Source organism: Protopterus annectens, chromosome 6.part1 (assembly GCF_019279795.1).
Source record: "Protopterus annectens isolate FY-2018-M chromosome 6.part1, PAN1.0, whole genome shotgun sequence".
Taxonomy (NCBI): domain Eukaryota; kingdom Metazoa; phylum Chordata; order Ceratodontiformes; family Protopteridae; genus Protopterus; species Protopterus annectens.
The window spans coordinates 389,067,547-389,085,959 of NC_056738.1; the positions used below are offsets into that span (position 1 = coordinate 389,067,547).

Sequence of the window (18,413 nt, forward strand, 5' to 3'; positions counted from 1 at the left end):
ATATTTAAGCCCCTTTTTTTAGTTAAAACTATATTTTTGATAGTTTAATTTAATTTTAACCTTTTTTCTGACAGAAATCCCTGTCTCTTTTAATTTTTTTAGTCAGTCAATTTTCCCTATCCCATCCCCCCCCTGTTAGGGTGTGTGTGTTGGTGTTTTTTACTAAATACCTCTTGGTATTAGTTTAATTTATTTTGACTGGTGTGTGTGTGTGTTGTGTTTAGGCACCATGTCTAAAGAGAGGGTTTCAGGTTTTAAGAAGTGTGACTCGTGCTGTCAGAAGATGTCTCTGACAGACGGTCACACTTCTTGCCTGTACTGTTTGGGCCCTCTTCACCTGCAGGACTCCTGTGCTATTTGTCACTCCTTCAGCCAGAGAGTCCTGCAGGAGAGACGCAATAAGTTGATTCTCAGGGGTCTTCTTAAGCCGGAGGGCTCTCCGGCTAAGTCGGCTCCACAAAAATCAACCAAAAGTGCCAAGGCCCAGGCTTCTGTTTCTCAGCCTGCGGGCTCGGCTCCGACCAGATAGAGTCGAGATCGGCTCGGCTGGAGCCGATTCTGAATCCAAAGCTTTGGCCGATGGCTATCGGTGCGAATCTGCTTTGACCACTGTGGTGTCGGCTCCGATCGGCTCCGACACCCAAGTGGCACGGGCATCGGTGTCGGCTCCGATCGGCTCCAACACCCATGTGGCACAGGCATCGGTGTCGGCTCCGATCGGCTCCGACACCGTTACCTTGGTAGCTGTATCGGCTCCGGCTGGAGCCGATACATCGAGATGTTCTGCCGGCTCCCAGAAATCGGTGCCGACAGGATCAGTAGTATCGGCTCCGATGGCCCATTCCAGGAAGAGGTCGAGGTCTCCTTCCTTGGAGCCGATACTTTCGGCTCGCCGCTCTTCTATCGGAACGGAGCCATCGGAGCCGATCTTCAAGGTCATCCAGGTTGTCAGATCATGACCTAGAGAGAGTGGTCAGTAGATTGCTCAAGTCACAGGTACTGGCCCAAATGCTACACAGTCCGTCTCAGCAGACGACTGTTGGTCCACACCCCGTTACAGTTCCTCCTTCGACTCTACCCCAGAGTTTGGAGTTGGAGTCTTCGGCATGGTTACTGCTTCGGCTGGAGGACGGATACCTCCTTCTGTCCCTTCAGCCCCTACTCTTATCTCCTCTTCCTTAGAGGGATTCGGTGGTCGGGCTTCCATGGTCTCCTCCGAGGGGGTGAGTGGCATCGGACCCTTGTCCGAGCCCGCTCTTCCCCTTGGAGCCTCGGCCTTGGTGAGCTCGGCTCCGACATCTGCCTCGGAGACTTCCCTTTCGGTGGCCCCTGGAGTTCCTAGCTCTTCGGAGCGGGTTCTCTCGGACCTGCCTGGGAGGGGAGCATTCGAGGTGATGAAGAGTGTACTGGCCACTGGTATCAGTCAGCAGTCTCTTCCCTTAGCTCCTCCCTCTATTGTACCTGTTGACATCTCTGCCACTTCTCTTGCTATAGGACCCAGAGATCCTCCGCCTCAGGTTTCCCCATTGGGAATTTCCCCTGTTCCGAGGATTCTCCTGATGTTTCGGGAGATCCTCCTAGGAAGAGGACTTGTAAGAGGAAGCATGTAGACTCCCCTGAGTCTGTCACTTCGGATACTGACTTTGATGAGTCAGAGGGATCCCCTAGATCCCCCTCTGAGGATGTCTCCTTCTCAGACATCCTAGAACTTCTGAAACAGAGGGGAAACTGGCCCACCAACAATCCCTCTGAGGATGAGTCAGTATACCTAGAGGCGTTCGGATCTCGACCCTCCACCTCCTGGGTGTCTCCGCCTTCGACCCCCTTATGCAGGTTATTGCACGAAGGCGTGGACAGCTCCTGACTCTGTAGAGCCAGTCCCTAGGAGGCCTTCTAAATTTATCACTGCCCCTAGTGACAAACAATTCCTTACCAAGGGTGTCCCGCTGATGCCATGGTGGTGGCTGCGGCCACCAAAAAGGAACTTGCAGATCCTTCCGTGCCCGTCCATCCTCCTAATAAGGACTCTAGGACCATGGATAGGTGCGGCAAGCGGATGTTTTCCTCAGCGACCTTTGCTATGCGTTCGCTGAATTATCTTTGTCACTTCACCAGACTCCAGAGAGATATCCTGAAGGAGCTGGGAGAAGTAGTTCAGGATCCTACAGCTGCAGGGGCTCAAGAAAAGATTGCTTCGCAGCTAGGAACCCTCAATTCCATTGCTAACTCCTCCATGCGGCTAATATCTTATGTTGCGGATGGAGCGAGTAGAGCCGCAGGCACAGGTGTGGCTCTTAGACGCCAAGCCTGGATGCGGCTATGTGATTTTGGCGGATCCCTTTAAGGCGCCCTTCACAAATTCTCCCTTTGATGGGTCAGCTTTGTTTGGCCCTCAGGTGAAGGAGACCTTGACCAGGTGTGAGCAGGACGGCAAGACTCTTTCTGCTGTTGGAGTCCGTTTTCCACCCTTCTAGACCTTATCCCAAAGGACAGAAGGGTGGGAAGATGTGGTTCCGTAAATCCCAAGGAGTCACGCCGATTCACGTGGTCAGTTTACCCCTAGAGGCAGAGGGGTAACAACAACAGACGCTCTAGAGGCAGAGGGGGTCCAAGAACCAGGGCAACAGGGAGTCTCTTCCTGAGAAGCCTTTTCAGCATCCCTGAGGTGTTGCCCGGCTGTCCCTCCTTGGAGGCAGTCGGGAAGATTATCACTGTACCCAGAAGCCTGGCATTCCCTCACTCAAGACAGATGGGTACAGTCGATCATATCCAAGGGTTACATAATTCCTTTCGAGGAAAGTCCCTTCCCTCAAGTTCCCTTCCAGATGTACCACCGGTCTAAGGGACATTGCAGAGTTAGAAATCACAAAACTACTGCAAAAAGAGCCATTCAGCCAGTTACAGTAGACCATTCAGAGCCGGAATCTACTCAAGGTTCTTTTTGGTCCCCAAAAAAACGGGAGACTGGAGACCAATATTGGATCTCAGCAGACTCAAGTCTGTCAGGAAGACAAGATTCCGAATGGTCACTCTTCAGTCAATTCTACCCTTCTTACAGAAGGACAACTGGATGTGCTCAATAGATCTTCAGGATGCGTACTATCACATCAAAATTCACAGACGCCCAGGAGATTTCTCCGCTTCGCTGGGGTCCAGTCATTTCCAGTTCAGAGCCCTGCCCTTTGGTCTCACTACAGCCCCCAGAGTGTTCACCAAATGTATGGCAGTGGTCACGGCTCACCTGAGACGTCAAGGATTCCAGGTGTTTCCGTATCTCGACGACTGGCTCCTGTCAGCCACCACCAGGCATCAGCTTATACAAGCCAGGGATTACACAATAGACCTTTGTTCTCATTTGGGCATCTCAGTCAACTTGAAAAGTCATCCTTATCGCCCTGCCAGTCTATTACCTTCATAGGCGCAAACTTAAACACTGTTCGGATGTCAGCTACCCTTACAGAACAAAGAGTTTCAGACATTCAGACTCATGTCAGGATCATTCTGGCCAGCAAGAAAGTACAGGCCAGAATGGTTCTAAAGGTATTAGGTCTCATGGCTGCGGCCATCACTCTTCTTCCCTGGCTCGATTCTACATGCGCCTCCTTCAGTGGATGCTGTTCACACAGTGGTCATACCAGCAGCTCCCAATGCGTCACCAGATTCTGGTGACACAAACATGCAAAGAACATCTTGCTTGGTGGATCACATCGCCTCAGGTTCACCAAGGCAGATGCTTTGTACCTCCGTCCCCGATAGCCACTGTCACCACGGATGCCTCCCTGATCGGGTGGGGGGGTCATTATCAGGGCAGGATGGTTCATGGGACGTGGCAACCGTTCGAGTACCATCTGCACATAAATGTCCTGGAGATGAGAGCAGTGCTTTTAACGTTGCAAGCCCTCAACGACTTTCTTCCCGTAGGGACAATTGCAGTCCACACAGACAACATGTCTGTAGTTTGGTATATCAACAAACAGGGCGGAACCAAGTCCTACCCCTTGTGTCGAGAAGCGCTCAGACTATGGCAATGGGCGATCTCCTCTCATCGGTTTCTGGTAGCAACGCATATCCCTGGGAAAACCAACATTATAGCGGACAGATTGAGCAGAGCTATTCTCATGCCTCACGAGTGGTCTCTCAAGCAATCCATAGCGGAAGAGATTTTTCTGGAATGGGGTCGTCCATGTTGCGATCTTTTTACTACTCCCCAAAACAGCAAATGTCCAGACTTCTTCAGCCTCTTCCCTCTATCAGGCCATCCCCCCAGAGACGCTTTGACCCAGGATTGGCCCCAGGGACTTCTTTATGCCTTCCCCCCATTTCCTCTGATCCCTCAGGTGATCCAGAAAGCTACCGTTTTGAGAGCCAAATTGATTCTCATTGCCCCTTACTGGCCTCGACAAGTTTGGTTCCCATTCCTCCATCATCACCTTTTGGTGCAGCCGTGGCATCTGGACCCAGTGCCAGATCTACTGATTCGCCAATCCGGTCAGCTGCACCGGTCAATCCCTTCTCTCAACCTCACAGCATGGTTGCTCCACTTCCTTCCCTAGCCAGGCTTCCTTTGATCTCTAACTTAGTTAGAGATATCATAGTAACTTCACTAAAATCCTCTACCAGGAGGATTTACACGAGCAAATGGAACGTTTCTCATATTGGGCTAAGGCCCAAAATATTGATCCTTTTACTGCCCCTGTTCAGGCAGTTCTGGACTTCTTAGCAGAGATTTTTCATGCAGGCTCCTCTTCTTCCACAGTCAGAGTTCAGTTGGCTGCTATTTCTAATTTTCATGTTGGGATAGCAGATCATATTATTATGTCCCATAGGCTCTGCAGGGCCTTCTTGAAAGGAATTTTCCTACTAAAGCCTCCAATCAGGAATCCTCCTCCTCAGTGGGATCTAAATTTAGTGCTGACATCCTTGATTCTTCCCGCGTTCGAGCCAGCTGTTTCTTGTTCCCTGAAATATCTTTCTTGGAAAACTTTATTCCTAGTAGCTATTACATCTGCCAGGAGGGTGTCTGAACTTCATGCTCTTTCGGTTCGACCCCCCTATTTGATTTTTCACAAAGACAGAGTATCTTTGAGAACTAATCCATCATTTTTACCTAAGGTCGCTTCAAAAACAATCTGAATCAATCCATTGATCTCCCTGTATTTTTTCCTAACTATTCAGATAGAGCTGAACAAAAGCTACATTATCTTGACGTCCACCGTCAGCTTAGATATTATTTGGACAGAACAAAAATTTAGGAAATCTGATCAACTTTTGTTTACTATGCGGATAATAAAAAGGCCTTCCTGTTTCTAAAGTGACTTTGTCCAGATGGCTTTCTTCGTCATCACTGAAATTTATGCGATCAGAGGAAAACAGCTGTGCTCAAAACCTAAAGCACATTCAACTAGGAGTTTAGCTACTTCTACAGCTTTTCAAGCTAGACTGCCTTTGGACACTATTTGTGCAGCGCCACTTGGGCCACTCCTCACACTTTTGTTTCCCATTACAAATTGGACTTGGCCTCCAGGGACAGAGCCAGTTTTGGCTCTACAGTCCTCAAGAGTTTGTTCCATTGAGCCACCCAGGATAGAGGTGCTAGGGCGGTCCCATCAAGCAAGAATGAAGGCGAGATTGACAACTTAACATTAAGAAGTTATGTACCTACCATAACGTTCCATGTTAGTTGTCTTCTCTCGCCTTCTTTCTTGCGACCCTCCCTCCTTCCCCCTGGCCTGGACAGACCTTGTATAAGAAACTATTATGCTAAAGACCATTCAAACCTGGTCCTTTTTCCATCTGTAAGTTTCTTCTTCCTTTGGGAAGTATTTTTATGCTTGGTGTTATTGCCCTTTTGTCAACAAACGAGATCTGGGTACTTCCTGCCTTGCATCATGGGATATGGGGCTGCCTCGAGCTGGTAAAAGGAGTTCTCGAGCTAAAGCAAGTGCCGAGTCGGAGCCGAGGGATCGGCTCCGAACCCATCAAGCAAGAAAGAAGGCGAGAGAAGACAACTAACATGGAACGTTATGGTAGGTACATAACTTCTTATTCCTCCATAATCTAGAGAAGGTATGCTTGACAGGTGATGAGGAAATTTAATCTGATCTAGAGATGCTTGACAGGTGATATTTGATCTGCCCTGCTGTGCTTGTTTACCACTGTGACTGTCACTAGGACAAGCAGCGTAGGAAAATGAGGATTATGGTTACTTTTATATCTATATAGTAGATGCCTGTTTCAAGTTATATTTAACCACTAGTTCAATAGTTTAGGGTTGGTGGACAATAGCTAGTCGCAATATTGAATTCCAAGTAATATCTAGTTATAATTTTAACATTTCACTTGTTTTATAGTGTGAATCTCTGGAGCAGAAAACTAAGCAGTTGTCTGAAGAGTTAAAGTGCCTTCTACAGAACTCTGAAAGCTCTCGCCGCAACATGGAACAAAGAATGAGAAATCAGGAAAAGGAACATCAGCAGGTAAGACAGCAAATTAACTACCTAATTTATACCCAACTTTCTCCATTTTAGCAAAAGAAAGAAGTTGGTGCTAGTGTAAGATCTGCAAATGGCACTTTTTTTAAGATTGTATCCTGTTTAAAGTGACAGGTATTTTTACAGTGTTACTGAATGAAGAAGGCCAGCTATCCTTGCTCAGTTTGGGTAATGAGGCTGGGCACATATAGAATATTATAAGTGCTTATAGTGTAATGTGAAATGCAGTCATGCAATCGAAACTGCAGATGTCTGAAAATAAGCTAGAAGTTCTGCTTTGCATTTTCATTGATTATCGAATTTCAAAACTCTGAAATTCATATGACCTTGGCCGTATGATCGAAGTTTTAGAAGTGTGAACATTAAAAACTAGTTTTATTGTTTTTGTTGGGGCAAGCCACACCCACACCCCCTGCTGATTAAATATACTAACTCTGAGATCTAGCTACATTGCTGGAAAAGGGTAAATTTCCCATTCTGTGCTGATACGGCGATCTCCATTCAAAACTTGGATCATATGGTCCCGACCAGATGAGTTTTGAAACTTCGATAATCTGATTGGAATCTTATATATATATATATATATATATATATATATATATATATATATATATATATATGTGTGTGTGTATGTATATATATATATATATATATATATATATATATATATATATATCGTACATAAATATTTACATGCACTGACATAATACATGGCCAGCTCTGCAAAATCTGCATAGATAAATAATTGTGGTAAATTTTAGAAAAAAAATATAAATTGCAAAGAGATTAGACTGTAAGAAAGCAATCTTCATATAACTGGATGCTGAGTATTTATTCTGCAAAGCTTCATGTCAGTGCAACAGTTGGACAAACATCATGCCCACTTACAATGAAAAGAATGCTGATCTGAAATAAGATGACCGTATGCAAATACATATTTGCATTGTGCAATCGTGATATTTGCATAGCTAGTGGCCACAGTGCCTTCCATAGCTACACGCATTACTTATTAAAAAAAAAAAAAAAATGACGATAATGCAAAAGAATTGTTGCATAGAGTGCAATGTTCAATCAAGTTGCATAGCAAGTTACCAAACCAGATTCCAAAAGAGTTGCTCTGTATAATTATGCCTCGATTCCAAAAGACCACTTCTCAGTGCAAGTGACTTACACCAATTTATAAACTGGTTAACAAGGGGGGCTGGATTCCAAAAAAACTGCTCTCTGACTGCTGTCAGTGTAAGTGGTAAAAAGGCTACCATCTGTTACTGTTTCTTTCCATGAAATCCATAAAAGCGGCAGGGTACTCTCTAAACTACAATAAACCAAGTTTGTGTGGCATGGCAAATAAGAAATGTCTTGTTGTAACTAAAATATCATCATCTTGCAAGAAGTTAGTTACAGGCAGTATAAATTTATAGACATAACATAAATGTAAACATTTTTCATTTTATTGATTTTTCTTCATGTAGGTTAGAGATTAAATGATTTATAATTTTTATGCTTTTTTTAATTAATCTACAGATTTTAAACTAAACACTCTATGTATAAAAAAAATAGAAAAAAAGGGGGTTGTGGATGGATGCAATGATAATGGCCAGCAATTTGTATTTAGAGTACAAAAGTATGCATCCATCGTATATTAAAAGGAAAGGGGTTAGAGATAAGATTGTATGCACTATTAAATCTGACATTTAATGAAGCAGTTTTTTTGGATGAAATAGCACTTGCTTAAGAAAAGTAGAGACTGGGCACCATCTTCTGTTCATAAAAGAATGTGACACAGAGATTTTAGTAAGTCAGCAGTCCTTTATCCAGCCTTTAACCTTGGAGGTAAATGGTGTGAATTGACATGAAAATGTTGCACACATCAACAGGGAGTTGGAGTTTCTCAACATAGAGTTTGAGGGCTTTCATTTAAAACAAATTATTGTATGTTACACAAGTTCAAATGGACATGAGAGGAAACAACTGTATTCATGATCAGCCTGCCAAACGGTGCATACATGTAACATAAAATCTGAAAACAGACTGAAAAAAGCTGTTATACATGACAGTTGGGAACAGGAAGTTCTTAACATAATGGCAACATTTCTGTATTATCTTGGAATGTGGATGGTCTCACAGGTATATATAAAAAGAAAGAGTAGTGAGCTATATTAAGAAATGCGGAGTACAAATAGCTATACTACAGGAAACACATTTGTAAAGTACTGGCCATTTAAATTTGATAAAGACAGGATTTCAGGAGGGTCTGTACTAGATGGAGAAACACTTAAAATGTCGAGTACGACTTGCTCGACAGCTTTTAAGTGAACGTTCATCTAAGCGAAATCCCAAAATACCGTAACAAGGAGTTTTGGAAAGTTATAGTTGGCCAGCCATCAGGAAGCCAACGGTTGACGGCTACAATGTACTGTACACTATTACAAACCCACCCCTCCCAAAAAAAAAACAAAAAACAAACACAAATCGACAAAATAAAGTGGGGGGCTTTGCCCCCACACACCCCAACATGGAGGGCTGTGCCCCCCACACCCCCCTACTTAAATATACCAACTCCGAGATCACATCACAGTGGAGGACTGTCATGACATTACACAGGGTGAACGTTGAGACCGCTCCACAGTGGAGGACTGTAAGAACAGCGAGACAGGGTGAACGTTCTGACTTCAGCTGTTGGCTTCCTCGTGGCTGGCCAACTGTAACTTTTCAAAAATCCTTGTTTCGACATTCTCTGGTTTCGCTTAGATGAACATTTGCTTAAAAGCTGTCAAGCATGTCGTACTTGACATTTTAAGTGTTCGTTTATCTGATAGGGAACCTTTCAGGAGTGTTGTTCAGTGGAATATCTGGGACAGAGGAAGAGGGGGAGTACTCTTATTAATTGCTAAAGGAGCTCCAGTAGTGATAAAAGAAGGAAAAAAAGATAATGGTAGATTTGTAGTAGTAGGAGGCGACTGCCAAGAGAGGAGGATTATTCTGGCATGTATTTGTATTCCACCTGAGAGTGCTATAGTGGAGCTTAAGAAAATTCTGGGAGAAATTGTCAGCCTTCAGCAGGAAATATTACTTATAGGTGGGGACTAGAATTTGATTTGTGACAGAGGATATATCGGGGGGCCTAGAGGGGGATGTATAACAAAAGATGGTAGATTTTTTGAATAAATTTATGAAAATATTTGTCATGGAAGATGTGAATACAGTAATAGGAACTCTAAGAAAATGTATTATTCCTCAAGATGCAACTGGGCTAGGCTAGTTAGAAATTGTATTTCATAGAAACATGTTAATTTAATTAAAAGTTTTGATACATATCTATCTGACCAGAGGAGCTAGGCAGGGCTGTCCTATTTCTCCTTTGCCAATGGTTCCAAATATAATGCAATAGCAAAGAAAATAAGAAATTCAGAAATTCCAGTATATAAGTGGGTGTGATAATCAAGAAAAGTGTGCTTTATTTGCAATTATTATTTTGTACCTGATAAAACCAGAAAAGGACATCTCAGTCTTGTGGAACATTCTTAGACCATTTCAGGTCTTTTTGTGATATAAAATTAATGAATGTAAAACAAAGGCTATAGTTGTAAACTATGTACCTACAGATTAATTGGCTCAGCGGTACCCATGTTTATGGGGACATTATAAAGTGAAGTACTTAGGAGTGTGGATTAAAAAGGATTATGTTATGGCAGCTAAGAATATGTGAGAAACGATTAAACAAAATATAATACAAAAAGTGAGGAACTGGAAATTCTTGTTTATGGATATTACGTTAACAAGCAGTAAAAATATTTTAGTCCCTTTAATTTTATACACAGGCCAGGCATATTTTTATCAGTGAGAGGAGAAGTTTTGGGAAGAGTTGAAGGATTTTATCTGGGAGGGGAAGAGGACAAGAGTCAAGTGGGATAAAGGTGATCCATCCAGTAGAACAAGGTGGATTGATATTACCTGATTTGAATATGTATTTTATAACTACACAGTTAAGGCTCCTGTATATACCACAAGCAGAAGGCTATAATTAAAAGAGGAAAGGGATGGTGATGAAATGGAGAAAAGCTCAAGAAATAAGGTGAGTGTGGGATGTGGGATATTGATCCTTAAGGAGAATCACAATATCCATGCAAAATATTATACTCATAAATTAGTAGAAAGTATTCTAAGAACTAAGCTAACATGGGAATGGAGGAAGGAGATTCTGACACTGTAGTTGACTGAAATTAGGGGCACAGAGCATAGACAAGAGTGGGTAGGAATTTACTAGAGATAATCGACAAAGGAACCCAGGTATTAAGAGCAAGTAGAGAGGGAAAGGTAGTACTTTTGATTAAAATTCAAAATGCAGTCTGAGGAGAACAAGCAAGCATTTTTAGATTTAGTGGTTAGTGGTTATGAAAGGATATGAATCCGATAAGATTATAACAAGAGTCTAGGGAACAATAGGGAGTATTTTTTTCCTTACATTTTGAATGTGAAAATTCTTAAATGTATAAAGAGAAACATAGTGAAAAGTTATTTTGTTGGATTTATAGAATAAGTTCAAGCATAGATGATTTTGTTCATTCAGAAAGAGGAATATAAAGGAACACTTATGAAGAGAAATTATCCAAAAGTATTTGATTACTCTGTGAATGATTTAAAAGAAAGGATGAGGTTATATAAGCCATTTACTGAAGGCTGTGGAGACTGGTGTTTGGAATTCCTGTTAGTAGTCCTACACAGTTTAGTTTTTTAGTGTTAGGACATCAGGGAGGTAAGAGGTAATATAGTTAAGAACTGGAAGTCTTGCACGCCTGAGTTTATGGGAAGTAGATGGACAGATACTAGCATGAGTGGTCAAGATCATATACACATTTTTATGTCTAAAGAACAGAGTAATAAAGATTCTTTTCAGTGTGATTTATTTATTTATTTATTTATTTTCTTTTTGTAAATGTAAATACATGCTAGCAGTTTTTGTATAGGATGAACTTGAAAACACTTTTGGTACAAATGGTCTTCTCTACATAACACTGGCAGTGGGCTTTGCATAATTACCTCGTAGACACAAGATGCAGGGTTTGATTCTAAATTTTCTGTTTTTAGGTAGGCTTAAAATGGCCTTTCAGGGCAGTTAGCCTAGTATTCACGCATGAATCTGTAAAGCCTAGTATTCACCCATGGACCTGTAAAGCCTAGTATTCACGCATGAACCTGTAAAGCGTAGTATTCACGCATGAACCTGTAAAGTGGTTTACCCAACCAAGTGTTATATGTTTATCTTTTTATTTATAAAAAGTGTCAGAAAACTAGCTTTGAGCCAAGGCCATTTGTATGCTCTTAAAAATAAAAGTTAATACACTATTCAATGAATTGTGATACAAGTAAAGGATATATGTATATGCATATGGATAACACGTGCATGCTTACAAATTTGCAGACTTGTGATATTATTTTTCAAGAAAGAAAATTAATGCCTTCTGATAGTAGGTGGAAGCTCACTCCATAATTTTGGAAGCTGTTGTGTAGTGTAAATGTACTTTTTGCATTACTAAGAGGTGTGCAGGTTCACTGATTTGGTGTTACCTGCCCAAGCAGTGTATTGCAGGTACAGACTTTCAAATAAATGTGAATCATTGATTGTTTACCAGGAGGTCATGTATAAGTAAGCTACAAGAAATATAATCTAATGACAATGATCCTTGTACCTTTCAAGTTCTTTTAGGTGCATTCAGTGATGGGTTAAGTCCGTGAGGTATTGAGTGGTACAGTATTTTCCCTGCACTTGATGTGCTGTGGAAAATTAGGTAGTAGACACATATTTTTCTATTATATATCCTGTTAATTTTGTGATCATAATTTGTCCTTTTTGCCCAGTATCACGATGCTACATTTGCTGACATTAAAGGTGCAATCCTTGCTATTGTACAAGGCGTGTATTTTTTGTAGGCCTTCTAGAAAAATTTCAACAACTTTTGTTGAAGTGTTATGTTACCCAGTTTGCAGTCATCAATAACTTTGGTTATTCATAGCCCATTTCCCTCTTTTATATTTGAGTGAAATAGCCCAAAAAGAAGTGGCCCCACTGCAGAGTCCTGTAGAATGCCCACTGTTAACGGTAGGTAGTTAAACCTCCCTTACCTTTTCTTGTTGTATCCTACTGCTTATCCAGTGTTTTTACCCACTGAATTGATTATGACGTGACAGTTAATGCCATTAATATGTTAGGTGTTCCATTATATGGCATGGTGTGTAGTGCATTTGCAAGATTAAGATGAGATAAAAAAAAATCTGTGTGGTTTGAAACTAATATTGCAGAGAAAATGTGGACCTTGCATAGATTACCAGAAGCAGGATGGTTTGGTTTGGGTCATGAGACCATCCTTTTAATCCGATAGGAGGTTGATGGTGAGGTTTAATGGTATTCTCCAGTCCAGGAGACTGGTATGAGCATATTCATTGGATAAATTATGTGGAGAATGGACAAAAATCTGCTAGCTGTGCAGGTTATTGCAGCTCTGACAAGGAGAGCAAGAATTGTTCAGAAATGTTTTTTTCTTTTTTGATTTTACTTGAAGGTTAGTTCTTCAGAAGTTGTTTAAACAGCTGAAAATGTAAGGTTAGAGAAAAAATGTTTTTAGTATGGTATGAGGCACTCTGTAAATTCTGGCAACTTTTTTTCTGTGTTATGAGTGAATTGCAAGTTTCTGAGCTTTATTGGAAAATATTCCTGAATTTGTAGTGGGTCAGGTTGTGGTAATATAAAGGATTCTTTATGGAAACCAGGTGAAACAGCCTACTTGTGTGAAAACTATGATTTATTTTTTATTCTTGTTCTTTTAGGTGAGATGTTGCACAGCAGTATTATGTAATTAGGGGTGGGATAATCATATAGTAGTATATTGCAATTTGTTTTTCAGAGCAAAATACTGTTTCCTTGGCTTACATGTTATGCTGAGCATTGCAGTTGTGTTTCTTTGTAGTTGTATTTGCATTCTTAGTGTGTTTTGGTTTAAATATGTCTACTTACATCAGGGTCGGCCTAAGGTCAAGTGGTGCCCTAGGCAAAAGCCTCCACAGAACCCCCACCACCACTACCTGGTGCCCCCATCCTGGTCTATTTACACCATCCAGTTTACTGAAAAAGTGCCCCCGCTACAGCAGCACCCTAGGCAGCCACCTAGTTGGCCTATGCCTAAGGTCGCCTATGACTTGTGTTGTCAAAGACAAGAGTACATCCTGTTGGAACATGCCACAGTTCGCTTTTGTGGCACCCACTCATGGAGAAGGTGGAGCTGCTGGTGCTCCTTGTGCTGTGCTTGTAGTGCACCAGTCTGCTGCAAGAGCATCTGAAGTATTAATGCTGTGAGAGATACCCTCCATAGCTATTTATCTCCAAGAACTCACTGTTCCAGTAGGTGGATTCCACTTTTTACTACTGAAGATTTCTGCGTGGTTAAATCCAAGTGGGTGTTAGGCTTGCCATCCCTGTGTGGGAGGAATAAAATAGCCACCTTAGTTGGTAATATGATTTTATATTGAATACTATTTTCACTTTTTTTTTGCTGGCTAATGATGGAGGGACTGTCCCTATTTTCTGCAATTTGCAGATGTAATCCTAGACTCACAATTGTAAGGAATGTGTGTCCAGGCAGTTTTAGAGCCAGTTATGCTACAGTAGACCATATTCTGCAGCATGCACAAATACCACTATAACTCATGAAACCGTACTTTCTGTAGTGATGTAGAGAATGCTGTATTGTTACTGGAATACATGGTCAGCTGGTGCTTATTCATTCAAAGTATGTAGTGTGCTTCTTTTAGTTATCCAGCTGTGCACATGTTTAATTTGAAGAGCAAAAAATTAGCAGCAAAGGATGAGAGCCACAGTTGCAAAATCCAGTAAAAATACAGTTTATTGGTAAGATCTTTCGTCAGGTTTAAAGTGCTTACCAAACTTCTTCAGACAGCATTTAACAAACATGCCCAAAATTTATACCAGTTTCATAACTACCAGCAGCCAATGACATTGAGTAAACACCCCTGCATGATATAGTGTTAAGATACAACTTCATTCAGTTTGAAGGACACAATTTCCAGCAGAACCAGGGAGTGGTCATGGGCTCTGCCTGTGGCCCACTGTATGCCAATATCATTATGGCCTGGTGGGAAAGATGTTTTCTTTTTACTAGCAGATTTCATACCTATATCTCTATGTATGCCCATTTTTTTGACTATTTGTTTGTCTGCTGGAAGGGAGCCCACAGAGTAAATTAATTCATTTGTAGAATGAATCAGTCAGACGACTGCCTTTTTGAAATTCACTTACACAGTGGGTACAAATTGTACAGTGTATTTGGGCATTTCCAAGACGGAAGTTGGGGGAATTAAATCTAAAATATATATAAAGCCCACAATTTCTAACTGTTATTTACACTACACTACACTAGCAGTCATCCACCACATGTTGAACGTGGAATCATTAAGGGGGCAACTTGTATGAGCAGCCCGAATGGTTTCTGAATTTAAGGATTTTTTTGAGTGAATGTGATGTAATGGGGCAGATGTTTTTGGATAGGGGGTATCCCTTACCTTTGATTTTAGTATAAGGGATGAAGTTAAAAGGAAACAAAATACTGGATTTTATGTATCTCTAATACAAGGCTGAAGTTTTACATCAACCCCCCCCCCCCCCCCCCAATTCAACCTGGGACACAGGTAGAATCATCACAGGAGTTTGACCAGTAGTAATCTAGCAATATATGAATCTAGTCATGACAAAGAAAGGAGTTTAACTTTTACTAACTATACTTCCTTTTGTTACTACATTCTGTGAAGACATTTATATGGTAACTGATATTTTAAACAAAAATTGGAGTATTATAAAAGGGGACTTAGATACGCAGGACACCTTTTGACCAACCCCTAAGGTAGTATATCAAAGGGGTAGTAATATAAAAAATATTTTGGAAAGGAAATGTATTGATACCAGGACACTGACCTGTCAGATGGCACCATGTGGTATGTGCCATCAATGCCAACATATTTTTATTGGGTCCATTATTAAGGTAATGGACAAGACCATAAAAGTGAAGGGCAACTATAGCTGCTGTTCTCTGGCAGTGGTTTATATTGCCCTATGCACACAATGTAATGGATATTATGTGGGCAAAACACAACGCAAATTGTCACAAGGAATTTATGGGCATTTTTATGAAATAGCACGACATAAGGAAACCAATGCCTTATATAGACACTTAAAGGTATTTCCTCAACACTCTTTTAAATTTGCGGTATTACAGCAGATGCAAAGTGAAGCTCGTGGGGGACCATGGAAGCTATATTAAGAAGAGAAAAAGGTATGGTGACAGATTTATCTGAATGCTAGGTGTCCACCAGGATTACATGACATGGTTTTCATTTCTAGTTTGCTTAAATTAAATGCCTGTGATAGAATTTCATTCTTTATCACTAGAAACATGGTGTAATGTATAAATTCAAATGGTAGATGGATGTAATGCAACTTTAATAGTGCTGTGAATGTCTCTTTAAGGAACATATATTTTTAAACTAGTAGGTACCTGAATTTTAAATGAATCATGTGGGGGTGTTTACCTGATGTCACTGGCTTTTGGTAGTTATGACACAGGTATAAATGTTTGGGCATGTTTTTAAAATGGTGTCTGAAGCAGTCTGGTGATTTTAAACCTGACGAAAGTGCTTACCAATAAACGGCATTTTACTGGATTTTGTACCTGTGGTTCTCATCCTTGCTGCTAATTTTTTGCTCTTTTGGTTGTTGAAATTTTGCTTTCCACATACTTAATTTGTCGTATCATTTAAGTAATCGTGATCCTTGATGAGAAAAACATACTCATATAGTTTAATTTTTGTCACTGTAGGAACTTGCACAGCAGGAGAAGCTGTTCAAGCACTTGGAAGAGCAGCATGCCAGGGACAGTGCCAGACTAAGCCAGGAGCTTGAGCAGTCCAAGAAACAGTATCTTGCTATGCAGGCAAGCCTGGACAAGGTAACAGAAGTAGAAATTATTGTACATTATTCATAACAGTGGTTCATGCATCTTGATGGCTTCTTGCTGTAATATGGTTTGGTTTGATTTTGTGCAGTTCCTAGATAAGTTCACAAACTACTTCCGAACTGGCAGCTATGATTACATGTAATATGCAGGAGAGAGGCTTCATGGCATGAAAACCTTTGTCTGTGGTACATGTTTATACTTTGGGTTGGGCTGTGCACACCTTAACTAATCATTTGAATGATTGAAGATGTAGTCCTAAAGGGGGAGGTATTGGATTGGAAATCTTTAGTAGTGAGAGAATGTGCAAGTGAACTTGTAGCTCTTCATTTGTCTGCCCACTCAGTCTGAAATAGAGCCTTGGAATGGGTGGTAATTTTGAAGTTTTCATGCACTGCTTGTATGTTCATGTGATGCAGAAGAATCTAAACTATGAATTAACCTGCAAAGAAATAAATGGAAAACTAGAAGCATTAAGAAAAGAGAAGATGCATGGAAAAGTGCTGACATAGTAATGCTGAGGGGGAGCAGGATGGACATTACTGCAGAGGTGGTAGTAGTGGAGAAAGTAAAATAATTTGAGCTGATGACGTCCTTTCATTCATTCATTCCTTAACTGATTGGTTTGGATCCGAGACTCTGATCTGACTCGGACGCTTCTACCAGATTATTGTATGCAAAAACTTTCGGGCTCCTCCCTTTACCCATATTGTCCTGTCAACCTAACATCCCTTGGATCTCGTTTGCCACCATTCGCTTCAGATGTGAATCCCTTTGCTCTCGAACATTTGATTGGACCTTTTCAAGTTTTTTATTACATGTTTGGATCTCAAACCCCTTCCAAAAAAACAGATAAAGGCAAATCTGAGACTATGCCAAAAGAAAAGGAGTCCCATGAGAGGTCTCCTGACCTTTCTTCTGTGTCTATGTTGCCTCCATCAATGGAGCCTCCTACAAAAGTGTGTAAGAAGTCAGATCTGTCTGTCTCCGATCGAGACATTTTGAAATCCAGGTCTCTTGGAGCAAGTTTCATCTAGGCTCCCTTCTTTTTTCCTGGAGGGATCTCCATGAAGACACTCTAGACCTCCATTAACCATGTCATCTCTTAGGTTGTCCAAAAGCCTATCAGAAGCCGATGTGGATAGGATTATCAGAAAATTCCTCAGAGCACAGATTCAGATGGGGGTCTCCCAGCTCAGACTCCTACTGGATCTGTGTGAGACATCCATTGTCCACTTCCCCCTTGAATATCCCCTTCTCCCATCCCAACCCTCTGTTTTGGAGCCCTTGGATCCGAGATCACTGGGGGTGTCTTCACTGGATCTGAAGAAGATCTGTAGTTGGAATTCAGTGGTCCCCCTAAGCCGGCCAGAAATCCAACCTTTTTGGAGCTGGAATACTCTCGGAGTTGACTCTGAAGCTGTTGGAGCCCTCTCTTCTTCTCTGGGCCTTACTGCTGGATAGCTTGGTTTTGACGCCCTCTTCTGGTTGAGTGCTGGTGGGGTTTCAGAAGCCAATGGTTGTAGAGATTCTTGCTCTGATGCCATCAACTTTTGTGTCCCCTAGGCATTCTGCCTTTGAGGTTGTGGAGGGGGCATTCTCCTAGGCAAGAGAAGAGACATCCCTGCCCCCCTTGGATCAGACAACCCTGCCTCATCCAGTTCTTTGCTCTGAGCCTCATCCATCCTTTCCAGTGGTACAGCCAACTTGAACTAGTCTCCATCTTTTCTGATACTTCACAACAAAATGTTGGCAATGGTAAACGGAAGCAGCACAAACTCCACCAACCACTTTAAAACCAAACAATCCAAGTTTAATAGGTTTTCGTGCTTTTGTCCAGTTTATCACAGACTTCTTCAGAAACACATATATAAAATGTTCACATTTAAATACTCTCGTTAAC

General features: G+C 41.6%; 1 protein-coding gene across 1 annotated transcript in view; it reads left to right on the forward strand.

Annotated features, from left to right (window-relative positions):
* The window catches only part of LOC122805296 (centromere protein F-like), a 566,537-nt gene extending 549,997 nt beyond the window's left edge, over window positions 1-16,540 (forward strand). The window contains exons 8-9 of the mRNA XM_044075384.1: window positions 6,351-6,476; window positions 16,376-16,540. Coding sequence (XP_043931319.1) covers window positions 6,351-6,476; window positions 16,376-16,540 — 291 coding nt within the window. The remainder of the gene's footprint in view (window positions 1-6,350; window positions 6,477-16,375) is intronic.
* Window positions 16,541-18,413: the final 1,873 nt, after the last annotated feature.